Source organism: Phyllobates terribilis, unplaced genomic scaffold (genome assembly GCF_046119375.1).
Source record: "Phyllobates terribilis strain yellow unplaced genomic scaffold, ASM4611937v1 Scaffold_11__3_contigs__length_659146591, whole genome shotgun sequence".
NCBI lineage: Eukaryota > Metazoa > Chordata > Amphibia > Anura > Dendrobatidae > Phyllobates > Phyllobates terribilis.
In genome coordinates, this window is record NW_027362771.1 from 431,361,558 (window position 1) to 431,385,455 (window position 23,898).

Sequence of the window (23,898 nt, forward strand, 5' to 3'; positions counted from 1 at the left end):
CGGCAAACCTGAAGATCTGATCCGCTATTAACATCAGAGGGAGAGACCTGGTACCCCCCTGATGATTGATGTAGGCGACTGTTGATCTGTTGTCTGACATTATCCTGACGTGAGGACCCTGAAGAACAGAACTGAATTCTTTTAGCGCGTTTCTGGCTGCCAACAGCTCTTTCATGTTGGAAGAGAGGCTTGTCTCGCTGTCCGACCAGAGGCCTTGTACAGAACGATCCCTTAGGTGAGCTCCCCAACCTTCCGCACTTGCGTCTGTTGTAATTGTATCCGACACCTGGAAGGTCCAAGGAACCCCCAAAGATAGGTTGACCGGAGATGTCCACCAGTCCAGGGAGTTGATCACAACATCTGGAAGAGATATTTTCCCATTCAGGCGACCTTTGAGCCGCCTGTCCGCTGCCAGAATCTCCTGTTGAAGACATCTGGAATGGTGCTGGGCCCACTGAACCGCCGGAATGCAAGACGTCATTGTACCCAACAGAGACATTGCACTCCTCAGGGTGATGGTCGGATTGCTGACAATCTGAGATGTTAGGGATCTGATCTTCAGTTTCTTTTCCTCTGGCAGAAGACAGGTTTGGTTTTCAGAGTCCAGAATGAGACCCAGGAAAGACTGAACCCTCTTTGGTTCCAGCCTTGACTTCTCCAGATTTAACAGCCAACCTAGGCGTCTTAGACTGGCCATGACGTCCGCCAGGGCTAGAGCACAGAGTTGACTTGATCTGCCCACTACTAAGAAGTCGTCCAGATAAGGGATGACTAAAATATCTCTTTCCCTCAAGTGCGCTGTGACCTCCAGAATGATTTTTGTGAAGACTCTCAGCGCCATGGAAATGCCAAAGGGAAGAGCTGCGAACTGAAAATGCCTTACGTGCCTGCCGAATTGTACAGCTACTCTTAGAAACTGTTGATGATCTGGCAAAATCGGGACGTGGTAGTAGGCGTCCTTCAGATCGAGGACGCACATAAAACAGTCCGGAAATAACATCTTTATGGCTGATTTTATTGTTTCCATCTTGAAAGGCCTGTAGATTAAATGGTCGTTCAGTCTCTTTAAGTTCGCAATGGTCCTGAAGGAGCCGTCCGGCTTCTTTATTAGGAAGAGGGTCGAATAGAATCCTCTTCCTTGCTCGGGTGCAGGACTCCTTTCCTGAGCAGAGAGAGAACTTCCTGCTGTAAGGCTATCTGTTCCGCTAAACCTCTGGGGGCTGATATTTTGACAGTGTTCTTGGGCCTGCTCTTGAACTCTAGTGTGAGCCCCCTCCTGATTATCCCTAAGATCCAGGAATTGGATGAAATTTTCTTCCAGGCAGGCAGGAAGTGGGACAATCTTCCTCCCACCTGGGGGGAACTGTCACTTAGGGGCTTTCTTATTCTCGGAGGAGGGACCCCCAAACATGAAGCCTCTGCTATACGGCTTTCGGTCTTTCCAGCTACCTTGGTCTCTGGGAGCTTTACTGCGGCTGTATTTTCTCTTCCGAAAGGAACTGTTAAATCGGGAACCAGACACCGTGGGAAATCCATGTTTTTTGTCTGCGGCTTTATCTAGGATGTCATCTAGACCTTTGCCGAACAAGAAGTCCCCCTCACAAGGGATTGAGCACAGTTTAGACTTTGACTGCACATCTCCTGGCCAGCTCTTGAGCCATAGCGCCCTACGGGCTGCATTAGAGAGGTTTGCAGACCGGGCAGCCAGCCTAACTGAATCTGCCGATGCATCTGCCAGGAATGCAGCCGCTCCCTGCACAAGAGGAAGGTCTGATAGAATTTTCTCCCTGGACACATTCCCCCTGATCTGGTCTTCCAATTGTTGAAGCCAGATCGTCATAGATCTAGCAGTGCAGGTCGCTGCTACTGCCGGTTTAAGGGCCCCTGCTGACGACTCCCAGGTTTGCTTAAGGAAGGACTCCGCTTTTTTATCCAGCGGGTCTTTTAAGGCTCCTAAATCCTCAAAGGGCAGAGTGGATTTTTTTGAAGATTTTGAAATGGCCACGTCAATCTTAGGGGTTTTGTCCCATTTAGCCGCATCCTCATCCTCAAAGGGGTACTTCCGCTTGGAGGATGACGGCAGCTGACCCTTCCTCTCCGGTTTCTTCCATTCCCTTTCTATCAGAGATTTAATCCTGTCATTGACCGGGAATGAGCGTCTCCTCCTTTGGTCTAAGCCCCCGAACATAACATCCTGGACTGTTCTGGGCACTTTGGTATCGGTAATACCCATAGTCCCTCTGACGGCTTTAACTAGTCTCTCAGTATTATCAACCGAAAAACAAGGTCTGCCCCCCCCATTATCATCCGAAGACTCCGATGACGATGAGGAGTGATTAGAGGAGGAAGGCAGTTCTCTCGTAAAACGGGACTCCACTGATTCCTCTGATTCTGAAGAAACTAGTTTTTGCTTCTTCTTTTTGAGTGAGGTTAAGCCTCTTAAAGACTCTCTGACCTCTGTCTGGATTAGATCCTTTAATTCTAAAGAAAACCTGGGGGACTCCTCTGCAATGGTTTTCTGAATACAGTCTGAGCATAGGTTTTTGGCATAGGAGGTGGGAAGACCGATTTTGCATAAAGCACACTCCCTGTTTTTATTTTTAGCACTACACTTCTTCGCCTCCTGCCCCAAGAAATAAAAGGAGAAGAAGGAGGAAAAGAGAGAGAGAGAGAGAAGAGCACATTATTCAAGGTGAGACTTTCACGAAGATCACTCACCACACTGCCGTTCAGACTAGGGTACCGGAGGCGGTGGTTGCCGTTCACATGAGGGCTCCCATCTGGCGGAGGTGGACTGACGAAGTCTTTTCTGACCAGTCTTGCCGGAACTCGTACGCCCCTCACTGCTGTGACTTTGTCGATGGGAAGATTCCCGTTCCATTTGTTTGAGCTGCTTGCGCTGCTTTGATGGCTGTGGCTGCTGCTGTACTTCCTGTGGCGGTGACAGCTGCTGCCCAGGTGACTGCGGTTCCTCATTCATCATGGCGGGGATGCAGACACCGCCATCCTGATTGCTCCCCATCCTTAAAAGCAGTAGGGCTCCACCTCCTTTAGGCTCCTCCCCTTCCGGCAGCGTGCTCATCTCTCTTTCTTTTTTTAAAATTTTAGCCAGCTGGCGCGCTACCCGCAGATCCACCTGCCTCTGCGCGTGCGCAGCCCAGCGGCACCCGGCGCGCTTGCAGCGGGATGACAGCTTCCCACCCGCGCATGCGCAGACCCGGTTTCCGGCGCACTCCGTGATAGGGCGCGTCAGCACCCCGCGCGTGCGCAGCCCGGACTTCCGGCGCGCTCCGTCACAGGGTGCGACGCGACCCCCACGTGCGCAGCCCGGAAGACCTGCCGGCTGGCGCGCTCAGTTCATCTTTGCGAGGCGCAGACCCGGCCGCAGGCCCCGGCGCACGCGGGGAGGCATCCAAAGGAAAACAGCACCTCCTCCCCACACGCAGACCCGGGCAGCAGCCAGACGGGCTGGGAACAGGGACCATCTGCTGCTTCCACGGCCTCCAGGCCGCACCGTCCATAATCCAGGTACGTGAGGTACCACCTGGTGAGGCTCCCATCAGGGACAGGAACCAAAAACTGATGCGGAGGAGAGGTACCGCCTTTTTATTCAGTAGGTTCCTGTCCTTGGTGGGCGGATACCCTCTCTCAGGTGGTGCTGTCATGGGAGAAGGGGAAAATTATAGCTCTCAAAATATGGTGATGCAAAAACTAGATTTTGCAAAAAAAAAAAAGCGTCTTTTAGTGTGTGACAGCTGTCAGTCATAAAAACCCGATATAAATCTGGTATCTCTGTAATCGCACCGACCCGAAGAATAAAGTAATCTCATCACTTATACCGCACGAGGAGCGGCGTAAAAAATAAATAAAACCAATTCTTCACCTGCTACTGATTTGTTTATTATGTCTCCCAAAGCTCGCAGTAAGGCTCTGCTCACATTTATCCTGCACTCTGCGCTGAGCACTTACACCAGAGTTTCCGTGTAAATCTCTGAAATATGTGATTCAGCCGGAACCCATGACGTTAGATTCCCTGTAATGAGGCAGATATAGACCACTGTGGACGCCGTCTAGCCTGGGATCCCACGGTGTCATTTGTTTTAGGCGTGCATAAAAGTGCGGTTGGCCAGTTTTGTGCACTTCTGAAAAAAAGGACACCGCTAAACAGAGGCCAGACGGAGTCCAGAGTAACTCTGCTGCCTCATTACAGTGAATGGATCCCGCAGGGGTTTCATCTGAATTATATCACTTGGAAATTTAGATGGAAACCCCGATGTAAGTGCTCAGCCTAGAGCGCCGGATAAATGTTACGTAAAATGTTCCCAATAAAAGCTTCAACTCAGTCCTCAAAAAAAGCTAGTCCCCACTCAGGTCCGTCATCTGTTAAAAATATAAGGGACTTCCAAGTTACTGGTAGCAGAAAGGCTCTGGAAAATCAAAATGGCCCTTGCCCCCCAAAAGAAATTCAGAAAATTTTGTGCTCCCAAATCCAAATGCCTATTCTACAATAATTTGTTCTCCAATTGTCAAATAGCACTCCGTCCCCCCCAGATCTCGCAGTATGGCTGAGCGGTACGATACAGCCACATATGGGGTATTGCCACTTTTAGAAGAAATTGTGTGACACATTTCGGCACCATTTTTACCCATTGCCCTGTGTGAAAATGTAAAATCTGAGGGTAAAACATTTTTTTTGTGGTAAAAATATAATTATGCTTTTTTCACTGCCCAATGGTATAAATGTAAAAATTAAAAAATACTCACTACTTCCCTAGATGAATTCCTTGACAGGTGTAGTTTACAAAATGGGGTCACTTGTGGGGGTTTCTGCTGTGTCGGCATGTCAGCGACTCTTCAAATGTGACATGGTGTCTGCCACCTATCCCAGCCAACATAGCGCTCCTTTCTCTTCCGAACCCTGCCGTACACCAAAGCAGTGGTTTTCCTCCACATATGGGGTATCGGCGTACTCAGGAGAAATTGCACAACAAATTTCATGGTGCAATTTATCCTATTACCCTTATGATAATGCAAAATTAAGGGATGAAAAACGTTTTTGTGGGAAAAATGTGAAAATTTTATTTTTACAGCTCAATATTATAATCTTCTGTGAAGCACCTTGGGGTTCAAGGTGCTCACCACACATCTAGATAGGTTCCCTAAGGGGTCTAGTTTCCAAAATGGTGTCACTTGTGGGGGTTTCCACTGTTTAGGCACATCAGGAGCTCTCCAAACGCAACATGGCGTCTGCTAATTATTCAGACAAATTTTATATTCAAAAAGTCTAATGGCGCTCCTTCCCTTCCGAACCCCGCAGTGCGCCCAAACAGTGGTTTTCCCTCACATATGGGGTATCAGCACGCTCAAGAGAAATTGCACAAAAAATTTTTACCCCTGTGAAAATAGAAAAAATTGGGTCTAAAGTAACATTTTTGTGAAAAAAAGTTAAATGTTAATTTTTTTCTTCCACATTCCAAAAATTCCTGTGAAGCACCTGAAGGGTTAATAAAGTTCTTGAATGTGGTTTTGAGCACCTTGAGGGGTGCAGTTTTTAGAATGGTGTCACTTTTTGGTATTTTCTGTCATAAAGACCTCTCAAAGTGACTTCAAATATGATGTGGTACCTAAAAAAATGTTTTTGTAAATTTTGTTGGAAAAATGAGAAATCGCTGGTCAACTTTTAACCCTTATAGCTCCCTAACAAAAAAAAATTTTGGTTCCAAAATTGTGCTGCTGTAAAGTAGACATGTGGGAAATGTTATTTATTAACTACTTTGTGTGACACATCTTACAAATGTCAACCATAACACTGATGAGGCCCTTGGTGAAAATAAGTTTGACACCGCTGTTCTAAAGAGACTGTATGTATTGAGCCAGATTCATTGGATGATCCCCATTTTTAAAAAAAAAAATAATCAAAAAACAACTTATTGTTTAAAATTTTGTTAATCATATTTGTTAGTGATTATGTTTTCCACGTCACTATGTATGAAATAAATAACTAAAATAAAAACTTGAAATATCGCAGTTTTCACAGATTCCAAACTTCTATATCAGGGGCCATTTGTATTGCGTTTTGCCCCTTCCGTCAGGTGTTCATCTGAATTCCCAAAAATTTGAATTCAAGCAGAGATACAGACGGAACCATAGTGTACAATGGGACAAAAAGAATTCAAGGACTCGGCAGGATTTTTCCTTCAAGACAGTAAAAAAAATTTTTTATAAGTCCTGTGTCTCTCAGACGACTGCATCTCCGGGAAAAAGCACAAGTCTACCTATAGATAATTTCTTTCACATCGTGAGGTCAGAAGGATTAAAAAGTACATATTAATATTACTAAACTATCAGTGTGAAAAGAGGATTACTAATTACCACACATGTATTGAGATAAAGGGAAGGTCGCTTCAACATCAATGTTGGTGCTTTGGGGCCCTTATACATCTGGACGATACATCCGATAGCTTGGATTATTCTGCACTTTAATGGTATCCAAAATGCAGATTAACAAAATACAACTGATGCCAGTTTAGACCAAGAAATACTTATATATTTCTCCTGTCCGACAACAAAGACTTCAGAAATCAGACGCTTATTCAGATTTAAAAATCTATACATAATCCAGGGAAGATATTTACAGAATGAACAAAGTCAAAATAGCCAATAGGTATGTCAATATTGTACAAAAAAGCTATGTTTTTTACAGCATTAGAATGTCTATGGGAGAATGAAAAAAAAAAAAAACTCTGAAGACGATCCATTAATTAGCTTTCCTCTTCTTTACAGAAGGTCTCTCAAACACATCTCTTACACCAGCTGCTTTCTGCTTAAAGAACTTTGTATTCTGGGCGCTCTCTTGTCCCCAAGCCGAATCAAATGAAGTTGTGTCTTGATCAACCAAGTGAGTGTATTTCGTGCGACCTGAACGACCAAAATTTTTGACCTGAATTGAAAACATGAGAAATGGTTTATGGTGGGTTTTTTTGATTTACAAAGAGAAACCAGTATATCAATTAACACAAAATGTGACTCTTTGATTACTTAGGTATACAGAGGTGACATTCACGAGAATGCGGTCATTGTCAGACCGGTCACATCTGCAGGTTTGCAGATGTGACGGTGTGCTCATGCAGCTCAGAGTGCTTGTTCACACTTTGTGTGTGTGAGAGCAGGATTTATATTTATTTTATCGAACTTGACTCTATTGTGGATATTCTAAATTTATCTCCTGCTTTCCAAGATAGAGTTTGAGCCAGAATGTGTGTGTGAGATAAGGAGTTTTAGGAATGTCTTTGTCTAACAGACTTAGAGAAAACATAGGAAAGTAGAAGAAACTAAACTACGTGAGAGTTACACCTAGACTCTTCTGATGGGTGTAGACAGAATTAACTTTAGACAATTAGATTAATGTATTCTAATGCCAGCACATATTTAGAGATAAGCTGAGCCAATTATATTGTTATCATGTATGACTACTAAATACCTATATAAGATGATGTCATACTGAAAATAAAGAGAGATCTGCCCTGATGCTCAATGTATCAGCATGGCTCTTTTGTGCATGTACTTGGATTTTACTATTTAATTTGTGTCTGTTCCAATGTCTCAGAATGTATGTGGCGACGACAGGTGGGAGGCAGAAGATTTCTGCCAATTAAACACGCACTGTGGAAAGCATATTGCAAACGTGTACTAACACATCTAAGGTTGGTCAGTTGTGCACACGAATGGGAAAAAAAAAAAGTTAGTCTGAATGAAGCCTAAAGCTTGCCATGGCATAGGTATTAGAGGTTCATCTTCCTTTTTTAACAGCTTTCATGAGATGTTGAGTATCTGTGTACATGCATTGCAGTACAAGTGCTGAGCCTGGGTTACAGTCTGTTTTATACGGCACAGCTGAATTTATAATTCTGCAGACTTCAGAGCTAAATAACTTTCCCTGCAATCCATAAACTTTACACCGTGCACTGTTAAGTAATATGGTGTAGGACTGTTTCTTTCATATTCCATCACATTAGCTGCATTGTGGTAGTTCAGCTAATGTGACAGAATATGACAGAAATAATCATTTCCGAGTTACTGTAACCTGTACAATGGTTTTAAAAGTCATTTTTCAGACTATAAGAACTTTCAGGGAAGCATAACTAAATGTTGAACTGAACCGGAAGTTCATAGTAGAATAAGTTGTTACCTGCATAACTTTAGGCAGAATGGTTTTGTTGAAGTGGTCTTCCAATGTAGGAGCACTGAAATCTCTTTTGTACACATCCTCATCTTCATCCTAAAGAATAAAAAAAACACATGATTAAATAGTTTTCTACACGGCAAAGAGAAATAGAGGCATGTCACATTCTTCACTGGATCATCTCCTACCATGAAGAAAGCTCCTCTGTGGTAGTACTTCTGGAGAAACTTGTATTTCCCTTTTAGTGCTTTGTTGGTTATTATCTTGCCATTGGCACGAAGCTCTGCTCTGCGCTCCTCCTCCGTCATGTTGCGCATGCGTTCAATCTCGGCCTTCTCCTTCTCCATTCTATAATAAGAACATAAAAATAAACAACCAGGATCATATGGAGGCAATTTGTGGCACGAACACTACCTGTATTGTGAATATTCAATAAAAAGTAAAAACAAATGTAAAATCTAAGACTGGATTAATATGCTGCAACATGGACAAACATGCAAGTAATAATGAAAAAACGTACGCTTCTCTTTCTTCACGGTCACGCTTGATGCGTTTCAGTTCTCGTACTTTCCAGGCCTCATACTCTTCCTCATCGTTCTCATCGTCAGTGTTCAGAGCATCCAGTGCAGCCAGAGACCTCTTGTTTTCCTCGATCTCTTTCTTAGCCTCCTCCTCTACAATCTACCAGACAAGAGGGAATTAAACCACTTTGATCTGTAACCTCTGAACAGTCATCTATAACAAATACCTACCTTTAATGTATATTTACGTCTTTCCTCTGCCATCCGCTTGGCTTCTACCTCTGCTTCTTTCTGCTTAATTGCTTCAGCTTCTCTTTCCTGAACGGTTACTCTGTCCTTCCTACAAGAGAAACAGGATTCATTGGCAAAGTACATTTTTCCTTTCTAATGATATTTGCCACTGGACATTTTACTTTCTGTCTAATGCTCTTTAGACCTCAGAAAGTCAGAACAGAAGAGTGACTTTTCACTAATGTATTTTTGGTGGTAGTCCTGGTAACAGTAGTAGTAGTAGTTTAAAATATCGAAAACTGAAGTCCTCCGTAAATTAAGCAGTCAACGTATGCCGTACAATACTCATGTTTGAAGTGGTCTCAGAAAAAAAGTTTGCAGTCACTGTAGGTTACTGCTGAATTGTGACAGTGTGTGATGTGCACACTGTCAAGATTCCCGTGTTGCATGTGTGGGTGATCAATGTGACTGCATGTATGTGATTTGCATACTTGCGGTCATATGTCGACCAGTCTCACCTAGCTTCTCTAAATAGAATAGAATGGAGAGAAGTGCAGGAGTCCAGTCGGCAGGTATATAACCAGCATACATGAGATCGAGTGACTGCGCACCCACACACCGAAGGGGAATCGTGACAGTGGGTGAATGTAGACTTTGCTTTAGAGTCCAGACAACCCATTTATAGTAAACACAAAATTTGAGCTTGGTTTAGGATAGTATACATGCATGTTTCACAATGGCCATGAATCAGAAAAACCTACAAGAAGCAAAATGAAAATAAACCCTGCTGTAAATAAATAAAAAGCAAGTGCATTTAAATAAAATGGGGTTCTTAGTAACACTGTTTTTGATCAAAAATAGTGTGAAAGCTATCCCACCAGCGACAGTGGGTGAATGCAGACTTTTCTTCATAGTCCGGACAACCCATTTATAGTAAACTGGAAATCTGCAAATTTGTCTTGTTGAAATTACACTTCAGTTTATTTTCATTTTCTCTGGAGCCCAGGGCTGTTGAGTCAGTAAGTCAAACCACCGACTCCACAGCCCGGCCTCACTACTGAGCGTGTACATAAAGTGCAGCACAGATTCATCTCAACTAAAAGCTGAGATCCTTACATCAGGAACAGAACAGACATTTCATAACTTTCCCAAATTCTTATGAAAACATTTACAGAACATTCTGCATTATACTACTGTACCCAATTTATTATATATTTTAGGAGTCAGTCCATTTTATACCGACTCCACTGCCCTGCTGCCACCATAAAAGGTATATAAAGGGTCCTTTGTTGCACATGATAAATATATAGAATTCATTTTACTAGTTTACATTCTTGCCGGGATTTCAGCATCAGTGCAAGTTGAAGTTTCTGGCCCAAGAAGTGCTGGAGATCGGCTCCAAAGCTCCCACTGCAACACCTCCTGCCTGTGCTCCGGCCTTGATCAAGATAGGGACGTCCATACCCCAACTGGCTTGAATAGCAGCAGTTACTGAATCCATGGAGCATAAGATGTCTACATCATTCCTGCTTATGTAATTCTTTGGACATCGAATGTGTTAAATGACAACGTTTTTTACTTGATCCTAGTACAACTAAAAAATGATTCCTATTTAGTGACCTGATTTGTCAGTGCTAAGAAATTAGGTTTTGAAGCCACATGCAAATTAGTCTGTAAGTACACGGGGGGCAGGCCTGTACATCAGTACGCCCCCAGTGCTCTTCAAGGCTAGTCTGCATAAGGCTTAAAAGCTTGATTTTTTATGACTGCCACATAAGATTGCTCCAAAACAGGTATAATTTTTAATGTTGTATTAGGTCCTATGTAGCCATACCTCTAGTTCAGTAGTAAAGTCGTCCTGAGAGGTTTTCTATAAACCACTAACACAAATAATCTCTTTGCTCCAGATTTTTTAAGTTATTGGATCCATTTAGCGCCTATTACAGGGCTGAACAAACCCAGTGCATAGGACATGAAGTCTTGTCATGGGGAACACTGGAGTTTGGTCTGTAACTTTAAGCTCCAATAACAAGAAAACTATTAAAAAATAAGACTAAATATTACATTGCCTTTACTCACTTTCTAATAAAAACCGGCTTCAGTCTTGGTTCCGTTTCATCCTCACTGTCTGTGTATTCCTCATATTCTGACTCAGACTCTGACTCTTCTCCTGATTTCCATTCATCTTCGACCTCCATCACTTCCATTTCATCATTTTTCCTCTCTGCAGCTCTTTGGCGCATCATTGAACGGCGACGCTCAATTTCCTAAAAAAGATAGACAAGCTTGAATGGAGCAGGAAGGGGTCACAAGAGACAAGTCATCTGTGTCAGACTGTCATCTAGGTGCTGATTGTTGCATTAACCGATTGCTGGGCGCCTAAAGGAGGAAAACCCAAACGGTGCTTGTATACATGGTTAAGTGATGGAACCATACAATCACTTCCCCAGCACATTAATATGCATATTCCATAGTCACAGGTACTGACTATAGTCTTATTCAATATGTAAATTATGTGCTTCATAACGGTTTGTTTCCATATGCCAAACACACTGCAAAGGGAAAAATCTGTAGCAACACCGGCCGCATAAGTGATCATCCTACAGACTTCACATCCGCATCAATTTACGCTTCAGAATTTGTCTGCAGTGAGATAGATTTTGACAAATCTCATTACTCACATTGCTGTGACTGTAATCTGAAGGGGACTTAGAAGCTGCTGCATAAATGCCCCATGTGAATGTAACCGAATACTGGAAAAATGTTGTAACTCACCTCATCATCCACCTCTTCCTCCTCCTCCTCACTGGTGTCTTCCCGTTCCATGTGCCAGTCTTCACCGCCTGGTTCAGACTCGGACTCGCTTTCACCCACTACCTCAGGCTCCGCAATTTTTCGGTGTCTGGCCAATCTGTTCAAAAGTAATTCCAAATGTCAGTGATTTATCAAACAAATACAACTTCAGTGGAGAGACTATGACCTGACAACTGCTTATTAACGGCCCAGGTGTTGCATAAATAAAAAAAAAAAACCATGCTTACTTTTTACCTGCTGCCCCTTTTCTGCTTTCAGTCCTGTGTCCCCCGATATAAACAATGAATGACATGTGACCGCTGCACCCAATCAGCGGCTACTGATCAGCTGCAATTTTTTTATTTCTATCCAAGTGAAAGAACAGAGTTTTCTCCTGTCGTACAGGAATGTGATCAGAAAGTGCAGATCGGCGGCAGCAGTGACATGACACTGATTATGTTAGAGTATGAATATGCTCGATCTCACTGCTATTATAGGTTGGTGCTCGGAAGAGTGTCAATATCATCAATATTAAAAAGCTAGTTTGGCACACAAGAGCATCAATCTTAATGAAAGAATTTATTTCAATCTGACCCGTGAAAAACTGAAATTGCTAACGTTTCGGCCGTACAGGGCCTGTATCACGGTATCTTTATGCAGAGTGGTCGGTAAACTGGAGCGTTGTGGAATTTTTTTATTTTATTTTTTTTCATGGGTCGAATTGCAATAAATTCTTTCATTAATATTTCGCTCACGTGTGCCAAGTACCTTATTAGTACTAATTATGGATTAGCAAGAGAGGCGCCGATCTGGGAGGTACATACAGATTTTTCTAATTTATGCAGCACCCTGGGCCATTAAGATGTCATGCTGTAGTGGACAACCCCTTTAATCATTTTACCACATCTGAAAGCCTCAGAGAAATGTTGGATTTTTCTACAATTAGTACAGGGGGAATGTATGTGACATGAAAGCAGAACAGCGAAGGGAGGTCATAAGTAGCCTCATGTAAGAGACGACACTGACTAATAGGCAGGTTCATGAGCACATCACTACATATATGGCTGATGAAGGCCAGTAACTTTTATCTATATAATTGTCTTATCCCGTCTGTCTGTCTGTCCTGGAAATCCCGGGTCGCTGATTGGACCAGCCGCGGCCAATCAGCGACGCGGCATTTCAGAAAAACATGGCGGCCATTAGCGGCTCATGTGCGGCACGGAGGTCAGCGGCGATGAAGCCGGGAGATGCAGCCGGCTGCTCGCAGCATAAGTCCCCCGACCGCAGGCGCCGCTGACCTACATGCAGCTATCGTCGGAAGATCAGCGGCTACGGCCGCTTATCTCCCGAGGACAAGTGTGACGCCCCTCCCCTCCTTTCCCCTCCCCTCTCCTCCCGTCCCTCCCCCCGCTCGATCAGGACCCCGGCGTCATACTTACCCCTCCCCGTGCCTCCGCAGCAGCTCCTGTCTCTTCCGCTGCAGCTCTGTGATGTTTCAGGTCAGAGGACGCGGTGACGTCTTTACACCGCGCTCTCTCCTGACCGGTCACAGCGCACAGCGTGAAGATGCTGGCTACGCTGGAGTCCAGAGAAGCAGTGAGGTGAGTATTGGATTTTTTTTTTTTTTTGTATGGGGCCATAGGGGACCTGCATGGGGCACTATGGGGGGATGGGACATCCTGCATGGGGTATTATATAGGAGGGATGTGACAGCCTGCATGGGGCATTATATGGGGGGGGGGGAGAGGTGACATCCTGCATGGGCCATTATATGGAGGGAGAGGTGACATCCTACATGGGGCATTATATGGGGGAGAGGTGACATCCTGCATGGGGCATTATATAGGGGGGATGTGACATCCTGCATGGGGCATTATATAGGGGGGATGTGACATCCTGCATGGGGCATTATATACGGGGGATGTGACATCCTGCATGGGGTATTATATACGGGGGATGTGACATCCTGCATGGGGTATTATATACGGGGGATGTGACATCCTGCATGGGGCATTATAAAGGAGGGTCGGGAGACATATGCTAGAATACCTGATGCGTTAGAATCGGGCCACCATCTAGTAATTACATAATTCACGTAAAATAAAGGCATATGAAGTCATATAAAGATGAGAGCTTACTTCTCCTCCACATCCTCATTCACACGATTCTGCAATCTTCGTAGACGGGGATCACTGGTGCTTTCTTCAGGCGGTTCCTCCACTTCTACCTCCTGCTCCTTTCCTTTCTTAATGAACTGGAACTCCTCATCCTCCTCATCAGAGGATTCCATTGGCGCATAGTCTGGTCTCTTACCGGAGACATAGCGCTTCACCTTCACCTTTTCCATCGATATTTCACCTGAATTAAATCAAATTCAACCAGGTCACAGTCAGGTATTGCTAAGTAGATGCCATCATATTCAACGGCCACAAACCATAGTACTATACAGTGAACGTTCCAATAGTCCCTTGTCGCAGATCAGGGGCACATATTACTGTCAGGTAATAAATCAGGGCATGGTTACGAATAATGCACAGCAACAAAGGGCGCCCATACAATCTCCATATAGATAATGTCCAAGGTCTTATGTTTTTGAGCTGCATATGTCTGTATGTTCATAGATCCTAATACAGTGTCTAGAAAAAGTATTCATACCCTACGAGCTTTTCCAAATTTTTTTCACGTTACACCCACAAACTTAAATGTATTTTACTGGGATTTTGTGTGATATACCAACATGAAGTAGCAAGTAATTGTGAAGTGTAAAGGAAATGATACATGGTTTTCCAATTATTTTGAAAATATAAATCTGAAAAATTGTGATGTGTATTTGTATTCAACCCCCTTGTAGTCAGATACCCATAAATAAAATCCTAAGTGACCAATTGCCTCCAATCACATAATTAGTAAACTGTGTCCACCTGTGTGTAATTTATTCACAGTATAACTACAGATGTTCTGTGAAGGCCTCAGAGGATTGTTTGAGAATATTAGGGATCAGTATCATGAAAACCAAGGAACAAACCAGACAGGTCAGGCATAAAGTTGTCGAGAAAAGTAAAGCAGGATTAGGTTATAAAAAAATAGCCCAAGCTCTGAACATCTCACGGAGCATTCAATCCATCATCAAAAAAATGGAGGAAGTATGGCACAACTGCAAACCTACCCCAAGACATGGCCTTCCACCTAAACTGACATCCTAAGCAAGGAGAGCACCAATTAGAGAAGCAGCCAAGAAAAGATGCCCAAGGTCACTCTAGAGGAGCTGCAGAGAGCCAAAGCTCAGATGGGAGAATCTGTCCACAGGACAACAATGAGGCTGAGTTCACACGATGCGTTTTTCATGCGTTTCCGCGGCGTTTTTGCAGTTGCGGAAACGCATTAAAAACGCATGGTAGAAGGGCAGCAATGTTCCCCAATTGAAATCCGCATGTGCTGTGCCCATGATGCGGATTTCCGCAGCATGTCAATTAATTTTGCGGAAACGCTGCTCTTCTGCCGCCATTGACTTGCATTAGACCGCATGGAATCCGCATCACTGTATATGTTGATGCGCTTTTCATGCGGTCTAATGTGCGGATGGTACCCGGGTGTGGATGAGAGGACTCTCATCCAGATCCAGGTACCATTAAAAAAAAAAAGAATAAAATAAAAAATATATATATTCTCACCTTCTGACGGCCCGCGCAGCGCTCCTGCTTGGTTCCCGGCACTTCGGGGTTGAATGAAGAAGGACCTTCGCTGACGTCAGAGTCATGTGACGGGTCACGTGATGCTGACGTCGGAAGGTCCTAAAGTCTTCACTGCCGGCAGCCGGGACCGAGCGAAGCAGGACACCGGGGGCCATCAGAGGGTAAAGTATATATTTATTTTTTATTTTTTGACATTCACACACTATATAAATCCATGCCGGCTGCATGGATTTATATAGTGTAAAGTTGACAAGCACTTTCCAAGTGATGCTAAAATCGCTTGGGAAGCGCTTGTCAACCCGCATGCGGAAATGAAAGTGAAGACCGCTTCATTTCCGCATGTCCCTGGCAGGAAACCGCATGTACAATCCGCATGCGTTTTTTCCTGCCAGAGAGATGCAGAAACGCTCAGGAAAAAATCCTGAGCATTTCTGCATCGTGTGCACATACCCTTAGGGTACGCTCAGTATTTGGACAGTATTTTACATCATCATTTGTAAGCCAAAACCAGGAGTGGAACAATCAGAGGAAAAATATAATAGAAACAAGTCACAACTTCTGTATTCCTGGTTTTGTCTTATAAATACTGATGGGAAATGCTGCCAAATATTGAATGAGGCCTTGATCATATACTCCACAAACCTGGCCTTTATGGAAGAGTGGCAAGAAGAAAATAATTTTTAAAAGCAAGGCAGAAAAAGTTCTGTTTGCAAAAAAATACGTAGGAACACAGCTAACATGTGGAAGAAGGTAATTGGTCTGATGCGACCAAAATCAAACTTTTTGGACTAATGGAAAACACTGTGTGTGGCTGAAAACTAATACTGCACATCACCCTGAAAACACCATCCCCACTGTCAAACGTGGTGGCAGCATCATGGTGTGAAGGTGCTTTTCTTCAGCAGGGACAGGGAAGCTGGTCAGAATTGATGGGAAGATGGATGGAGCCAAATACAGGGCAATACTGGAGGAAAATCTGTTAGAGGCTGAAAAAGACTTGAGGCAGGGGTAAAGGTTAAACTTCCAGCAGGACAACAACCCTAAACATACTGCCAGAGCTGCAATGGAAGATCAAACCATGTTCATATGGGTGAATGGCCCAGTCAAAGTCCAGACCTAAATCCCATTGAGAATTGGTGGCAAGACTTGAAATTTGCAGTTGGCCGTATAACCCAAATGATGGTCGCCTCCAAATGCTCAGAATGGCTGGCGGCTCTCCTGACGAGAGCATAAAGGCTACATAGAAATACATGCTGTCACGCTCGGGTCAGGAGAGCCGCCAGCCATTCCGAGCATTGCGATGCGATCGTTGTCTGTGTTGTGCAGCTGTCTGACTGCGCCCTTATGGGTATACTTAGTTTCATGTGCAGATTTCCCCATTGGATTGCATCAGATGCAGAAAATGCACAAGTAAAAAGCGCATGTGTTTTCAGTGTGTTTCTGCTGTATATGTAATACACACATGACTATATCGGTAAAGTTTTGTCAAAGTCAGATACATTGAACTATGAAAAAAAAACAGCTTTATTTAAAAACTAGACAATTCAAATAGAGACAAAAACAGCAGCTGAAAAAAGTAACAATTTAGCTAATATGTGCATAAATGCTGCAGAAAACCCTCATCCTGTGAAAGTAACTGAGCGTGTAGTTATAGAGACATCTGCCACTTATGTATAAGATTCTGACTGGCATGAATGGGACTGTGCAACACAGACAGGTTTCCCAAACAAATCCTAATCATCAGATCACGTTCTTGGCACAAAATATTAGTCTGCGGCTGCACAGCTCATGTGGGCAAAGATGGCTCAGTACCCCTGCTACATCGTAAGGGAGAATGGGGTCACACTGCACCCACCCAAGAGACAGGCAGGTCACGGTGGCTCAGTGGTTAGCACTGTTACTTTGCAGCATTGGGGGTCTCGAGTTCAAATCCCACCAAGGACAACATCTGCAAGGAGTTTGTATGTTCTCCCCGTGGGTTTCCTCCGGGTTCTCCGGTTTCCTCCCACACTCCAAAGACATACTGATAGGGAATGTAGATTGTGAGCCCCGATGGGGACAGCGACGATAATGTATGCTGCTGTTATTATGGCACAGCTGGATACAGTCGTGCTGGGGCTCGCGGCCTGCTACTACAGCCATTACTGCGGCCTGGTTACAGGCACTTTACCTTTCTCATTGCGGACGGGCACGGCTCCGGCCGTGGACTGGATCGGGGGCTGCTTGTTGAGGGCGCTGGAGGACGACATCTTTCCGTTAATCGTCGAAAACCGACACACACACTGGACACTACGGGCTCCCGGACCTTTGGAGGACCAGAAAACCACAGAGTCGACGCTGCTTCCGGAAAAGCCGGCGCTCTATGGTAACGTCCCAGTGCGTGAGCTGTAAACCGAGCATGCGCACTCAGCTCCTCCCTTTCCGCTCTGGTCCTGGAAGAAGATGGTGAGTCGGTTTTGTGTCTCCGTGCTCCGTGATGTTTATCCGTGTTCATCCTTCTCCGGGAGACGGTCCCGAGTGACCCCGATGTGTCCTTAGTGATCTGCGCTGTGGGGTCTTTCTGTTACGGCTGATATTAGTGCTCTTGAACACGGTTTTATGTGTGGAGCCAGCTGCTGGGATGGAGCGGGCCCGGGATGTCGCCATTGCCTTGTATTTGGCTCTTTGTAGGGAGTGTTTTCTGTGGTAGTCCGCTTCCCATACATTCCTAGTCCTCCAGTGTTCTGCTGGCTGCAGTGTCTCTGTATAGGAATGAGCTAGTCTGGTGACTAGTAGTCGTTCGGCCGCTGCCTTGGTGGTGGTCACAGCACAGCTGACTTGTCCCAGTAATGTTACTGTCGCTTTAAATGATGGCTGTAATACAGTAGAAGCAGTATATAGCGTATACTCTGTGACACTGTATTCTGATCAGGTTATGCTGACTATGGCTGACCCCAGGATATAGTGGGTATATGTCGTCCTGGGGGACTGTAGACTTTCGCACTCTGCTTGTGTTGTCCGCCTCCTGTCTTGCAGTAATGTTACTAGATTCACTGACTGCGTCCATATCTCCGAATGTTACATAACCGTAACGTTTTTTTTTCAGGCCAAACGCACCAAGAAGGTCGGCATTGTGGGTAAATATGGGACCCGTTATGGTGCCTCCCTAAGGAAGATGGTCAAGAAGATTGAAATTAGCCAACATGCCAAGTACACCTGCTCCTTCTGCGGCAAGGTAAATGTGTTCCTATGTGATTAATCTCTATTAATCTTTGCATCAGGTACATCGCAGACTGTGCTGTATTCCTGTATGTGGACGTGAAACAGTTTTTCTTTCCTTAGACAAAGATGAAGAGGAGGGCTGTTGGAATCTGGCACTGCGGATCTTGCATGAAGCTCGTAGCAGGAGGAGCCTGGGCCTACAAGTAAGTGCACAAATCTGCTTCTAGAGGAGAAATATTAGGCCTCGTTCAAAGGGATTATTCTCATGCGCAAAAAAATCCTCATTGTGTCAGTTATTACAATCAGTGTGTCATCATTGAAGCTGCTCCTATGCATTACAATGCTGGGCACCACTCCAGCGGATTTTTTTATTTCAGAGCTGGAGTGGTGCCACTAACTTGTAAGTTTCCTGACCCAACTATTATACTTCTCAGCCATCGTCCTCAGCTCCTCCTGGCCCCATTCTGCTATCTTGTGACCACAACTTCTGACTGATCGGAAGTCAGGGGTAACGGTTACAAGCTCTCAGTGTAAGTCTGAGACCCTCGTTCTGGCTCCCATAGACTTACATTGAGAAATGACCTCCAGGTCACATAGCAGACACTGAAGCAATCCGGCAGGTCACAAATTGCAGAAGGTGACCGGTGCGGTGCCAATAACAGATGAAGACGGCGGCTGGGAACTTAGATTAGTGCCATCACTCCAGTGCTGAAATAAAAGAAACCCACTAGTGGTGTTTTAACCCACGGACAGCACATGGATTGCATTTGTGTGCTCTTCATGATTATCACACATACGTGATCCATGGACGTCGGAATGAGGCCATAGGCGATTAGGATATAAATAAGAATCTTTATTTTTTGTGCCAGGGTATTTTGTAGGTTTTTACACAATTTAGAGCAGCCTTATGTCAACAGAGTATTAACTGCATACATAATTATGGCTGCTATATGACCACGTAGAGGCACTTTAAAGAGATTTTCTCACCCTCTTGAATGGGTGCTCCCCAGTTGTGGCAACTTGTGGGCCACAATCTCATCCGAACACATCATGCTGCGACATAGAAGCAGTATAGGACAATCAGTCGCCGTGTATCAAATGCTGCATCTAAAGTAAAAAAAAGAATAAGTAAAAAGAAATACAAACCCTTATACTCACCTCTCCGGAGGCCCCCGGTCTCCTCCCAGCCGCATCCTCTCTCCTCTGTGTCCCGCGGTGTACTGGCAGCGGTCAGGTGATGGTCGTGTAACCATCAGCTGACTAAATGATGTCACCGCAGCTCCTGCCAGTACACCGTGGGACACAGAGGAGAGAGGACGCGGCTGGGAGGAGACCGGGGGCTGCCGGAGAGGTGAGTATGAATATTTTTTTTTTAATTTTTTACTTACTTGCAGGTACGATGGTACCTGGGTCGGATGAGTCTCCTCTTCTCCAGATCCGGGTACAATCCGTGCATTGAACCGCATAACATCCGCACGTTCAATGCAAATCAATCGTGGATTTTTCCGCAATGATAATCCACAGCGGAAATTTCTGCAGCATGTGCACAGCACGTGCGGATTATCATTGGGATACATCCCAGACCTCTTAACAAGCGATTTTTAATGCTTTTCCGCAGCGCAAATACCGCCACGGAAATGCATTCAATCCGCATCGTGGGCACTCAGCCTTAATGGGATAATACTGGGCCATATTCATGATTGGGGCTCAGATGTTGCTGCTTTGTCCTGCTGAAAGTTCCTCCAGCATTGCAAGTGAATGGAGTATTTCATACTTTGTTAACCTGCTCTAAAACAATCCATTGGATAAAGTGAATGAGATGTGTATTTTAAAATCCATGGTATGTTTATTACTGGCAGGGATTCAGTACAGATGAGCTGCAGTTTGATTCCACTAAAATAGTAGCTCTATTTAGTACACAGATCTGTTGGCCAATTCTTTGCATAAATCGGTTTCAGCTGCCGATTTTTTTTTTTTTAATGGAAAAAAAAAACAAAACCTAAAAGCTGCTGTGATGCAGATATTTACTATAAATTGCCACTGGTTTTTGAAATGCTTAAAGGTTTGTTTTGTGTGGTGTTTCCCCACTTTATCCCCCTCTCACTCCACTGTAAAAACACTGATGTTAAACAGATTGGCCTTCATTTTCTTGGTCCCACAGAATGAGGGAATGCCATAAAATATTAGTGCATATAGTTGGTAAGTAACACTATCAGTCTTTGTGTATTTGCCAATGGCATCCTTTCGTGCTGCTGAGGTTATGTGGCTTTTCCTCACTTATGTCAGTCTTTTTTTTTTTCTTGAACAGTCTCATTTAGGCTGTGTGCCCACGATGCGTTTTTTAAGCGTTTCCGCAGCGGCAAAAACACTGCAGAAACGCTTAAAAACTGCATGGTAGAAGGCCTGCCATGGTCCCCAATGATAATCCGCATGTGCTGTGCACATACTGCGGGAATTTCCGCTGCCGATTATCATTGCGGAAAAAAACGCAGCACTACCAATTATTTTGCGGAAGCGCTGCGTTTTCGCCGCCATTGACTTGCATTGAAACACATGGATTACGCATCACTGCATCTGTACATGCGCATTCCACGCATTTCAATGTGCGGATGGTACCCGGGTGTGGAGGAGAGGAGACTCTCCTCCTTACCCGGGTACCATAGAATAAAATAAAAAATTAAATGTTATATTTACCTTCTGATGGCCCCCGGTCTCCTTGTCTTTGCTTGCCGGCAGATCGCGGTGGACTGAAGGACCTGCGCTGACTTCATAGTCATGTGACGGCAGGTCCTTCAGTGTACCGCGAGCTGCCGGCAGCCAGAACGGAGCGAAGCAAGACTCCGGGGGCCATCAGAAGGTAAGTATAGATTTATTTTTTTATTTTTTACTATTCTTTACGGTCACACTATATAAACCCATGCCGTTTGTATGGATTTATATAGTGTGACCAAGTTGTCAAGCACTTTCCAAATGATGCTAAAATTGCTTTGAAAGCGCTTGACAACCCGCATGCAGAAATGCAAGTGAAGAACGCTTCACATCCACATGTCCCTGGCAGGAAAATCGCATGTACAATCCGCATGCGTTTTTTTCTGCCAGGGAGATGCAGAAACGCACAGCAAAAAATCCTGAGCATTTCTGCATCGTGGGCACATAGCCTTAAAGAAGATCTCCAGGAATATAGCATTGAACGTGGGTAGACCTATGGACCACAAGGGCAGCACACTGATAGGGGCTGCATCTCCTTCATGGTTTACACAGGCACAGTAGATAATCCTAAGCATCTCTACCTGGTACTGCAGCTTATCTCTTAAAGGGGTTGTCCACTACTCCAACATCCCCGTCTCAATCCGCATGTTTGCACCCATAACATATCAAGCCTTATACTCGCCTCCAATGCCAGCATGACTGGACTCCTGCTCCCAATCAGCACTGGTATCACTCTCCCCACCTTCAGACGTATCGGACATTAAGATAAGGGAGCGGTCAGCCGCAGCTCTCTCTTCCTCTTGATGTCTGTTCTGATTCATCCGAAGGTGGGGAGAGAGACGCCAGCGCTGATTGGGAGCAGGAGTCCAGTGACAATGTGATGAGAGCCAGTGCAGACACAGCCTTATATGCATGTCGGCGCCGGTCCAGCTTTGTTTACACATATTGGGTTTTTCACCGTTTTTTGCTGCAAATTTTCAGCTGCGTTTTGCAGTACCAGCAAAGTCTGACACACCATAATTCTCTGTTCACACAATGTTTTTTTTCGTTGCGTATTTTGTGCCTAGGTTGGGTTTTTGGAAAAGTGTTTTTTTTTTCAGCATTTTTTTACCCATAGGAAGTAATGGGTGGTGGAAAAAAAACGCACCAAAATTTGCATCAGCGTTTTTTCATCGTTTTTGATGGCAAAATAGAATAGGATTCTTTTTTTTTTTCACAGAACTTTATGTACATGCATAAATAGAGACGGAAGGACAGTGAAAAAAAACGGAGCAAAACCTGCTTTTTTGATGTGGTTGATTTCCTGCCAGAAATTAGGTTTTGCTGCAGATTTGTGCCGCTGAAAAACCCAACATGTGTGAACATAGCTTTAGTGTTATTTTACTGGGTGCAAACATGCTGATTGAAAAGGGATTGTCCAAGTAGCGGACAACTCATTTAAGAAAAAAAAACTATTGGACCAATAAAATACCTCTTTCTTTTGAAATTCGGAAAAAACGATTGTAATTTGGTTGAGAATATCCATTTCATGTACATTTTGTAACCTATATCCAATTTAAGAAGGGAATTATTCTCTTTATGTATCAGGTAAACGGTAGCTGCTTCTCTTACTGGGCGCTGTTGCTGAATTATCAGCTCTGCTCTCCACTGCACTATTAGACCATTTCGATTCACTAGTTTACTTGAGAAATAAATTATAATTGTTTGCTTGAGATTGTTTTGCTTCCTTGGAACAGATGAAATATTAATCATTGACATGTCTCTCTTTTGTAGCACCACCTCCGCTGTCACAGTAAAGTCTGCCATCAGAAGACTGAAGGAGTTGAAAGATCAGTAGATTAATCCTTACTGTGGAATATTCATCTATTTGTCTGGACTATTCTTTAATAAAGAAATGTCTTGGAAAATGGAAGCCTAATACACCGACCTTTTTATTTTTCTGTATGAATGCTCACAGCCAACTCTCATACTATATATACCAAAGTACTTGAGTGATATGTAAATTGTGCAGGCGCTTTAAGGGGGTTGATGTGAAGATGCTATTTGGCTCTATCCTACTAAAGATTTGCAGGTGGGAGTGGAGTGGGGATAGGTGGGATCCATGGAGGGTTGAGAGTTTATTGAACTGACACAATGTAATGCATTGTTGTCTTCATTAATGGGTAAAATAACAGTGCTTGTAACATCGAGCAACTTTGCAATTTGCCTCTTCTGAAAACTCCTCTCCATTCTCAAGAATGGAGGGAATTTTAAAGTTTACAGCTTTTTGCCTTAAGTTACCAGCCACCATACAGTCTGAATGGCCAACTTGGGTAACCACCTAGGCAAGGAGCATGCGTTTCTTGCAGGCTGTTTTCTTTAGATTTGGCTAGCTTCTGTGCCCCTACACCTCTCCCATACTGTAGAGGCAAAGCTACGAACATAAGAGAGTTCTCGTTTCGGACCAGCTGCGAGACCATGCCGGTGACCCAAACTGTCCATCTTCAGAACATTGCTGTTGGTAAGCAGGGTGGCAAGGGAGTGGTGTGCTCCTGAAGAAAGATGAGAAAAACCCTCTAAGTGTACCTTA

The 23,898-nt window shown here is 44.2% G+C and overlaps 3 protein-coding genes across 3 annotated transcripts; 1 reads left to right on the forward strand and 2 right to left on the reverse strand.

The window, feature by feature from the left end:
- Positions 1-1,319: 1,319 nt before the first annotated feature.
- Positions 1,320-3,676, reverse strand: LOC141165221 (uncharacterized). The gene is made up of 2 exons (XM_073650849.1): positions 2,744-3,676; positions 1,320-2,623 (listed from the first exon to the last, which is right to left on the reverse strand). The coding sequence occupies exons 1-2, from the start codon at positions 3,080-3,082 to the stop codon at positions 1,367-1,369; spliced, it is 1,596 nt and encodes a 531-aa protein (XP_073506950.1). The 5' UTR covers positions 3,083-3,676; the 3' UTR covers positions 1,320-1,366.
- Positions 3,677-6,525: 2,849 nt separating this feature from the next.
- On the reverse strand, positions 6,526-17,807 carry MFAP1 (microfibril associated protein 1). Its single transcript, XM_073653186.1, has 9 exons — positions 17,590-17,807; positions 13,866-14,085; positions 11,710-11,845; positions 11,014-11,201; positions 8,935-9,043; positions 8,703-8,863; positions 8,371-8,530; positions 8,189-8,278; positions 6,526-6,940 (listed from the first exon to the last, which is right to left on the reverse strand). Exons 1-9 carry the CDS (start codon positions 17,666-17,668, stop codon positions 6,758-6,760), a joined length of 1,326 nt encoding a protein of 441 aa, XP_073509287.1. The 5' UTR covers positions 17,669-17,807; the 3' UTR covers positions 6,526-6,757.
- Positions 17,728-23,247, forward strand: RPL37A (ribosomal protein L37a). The gene is made up of 4 exons (XM_073653187.1): positions 17,728-17,864; positions 18,505-18,633; positions 18,741-18,823; positions 23,103-23,247. Exons 1-4 carry the CDS (start codon positions 17,862-17,864, stop codon positions 23,164-23,166), a joined length of 279 nt encoding a protein of 92 aa, XP_073509288.1. The 5' UTR covers positions 17,728-17,861; the 3' UTR covers positions 23,167-23,247.
- The last annotated feature ends 651 nt before the right edge of the window (positions 23,248-23,898 follow it).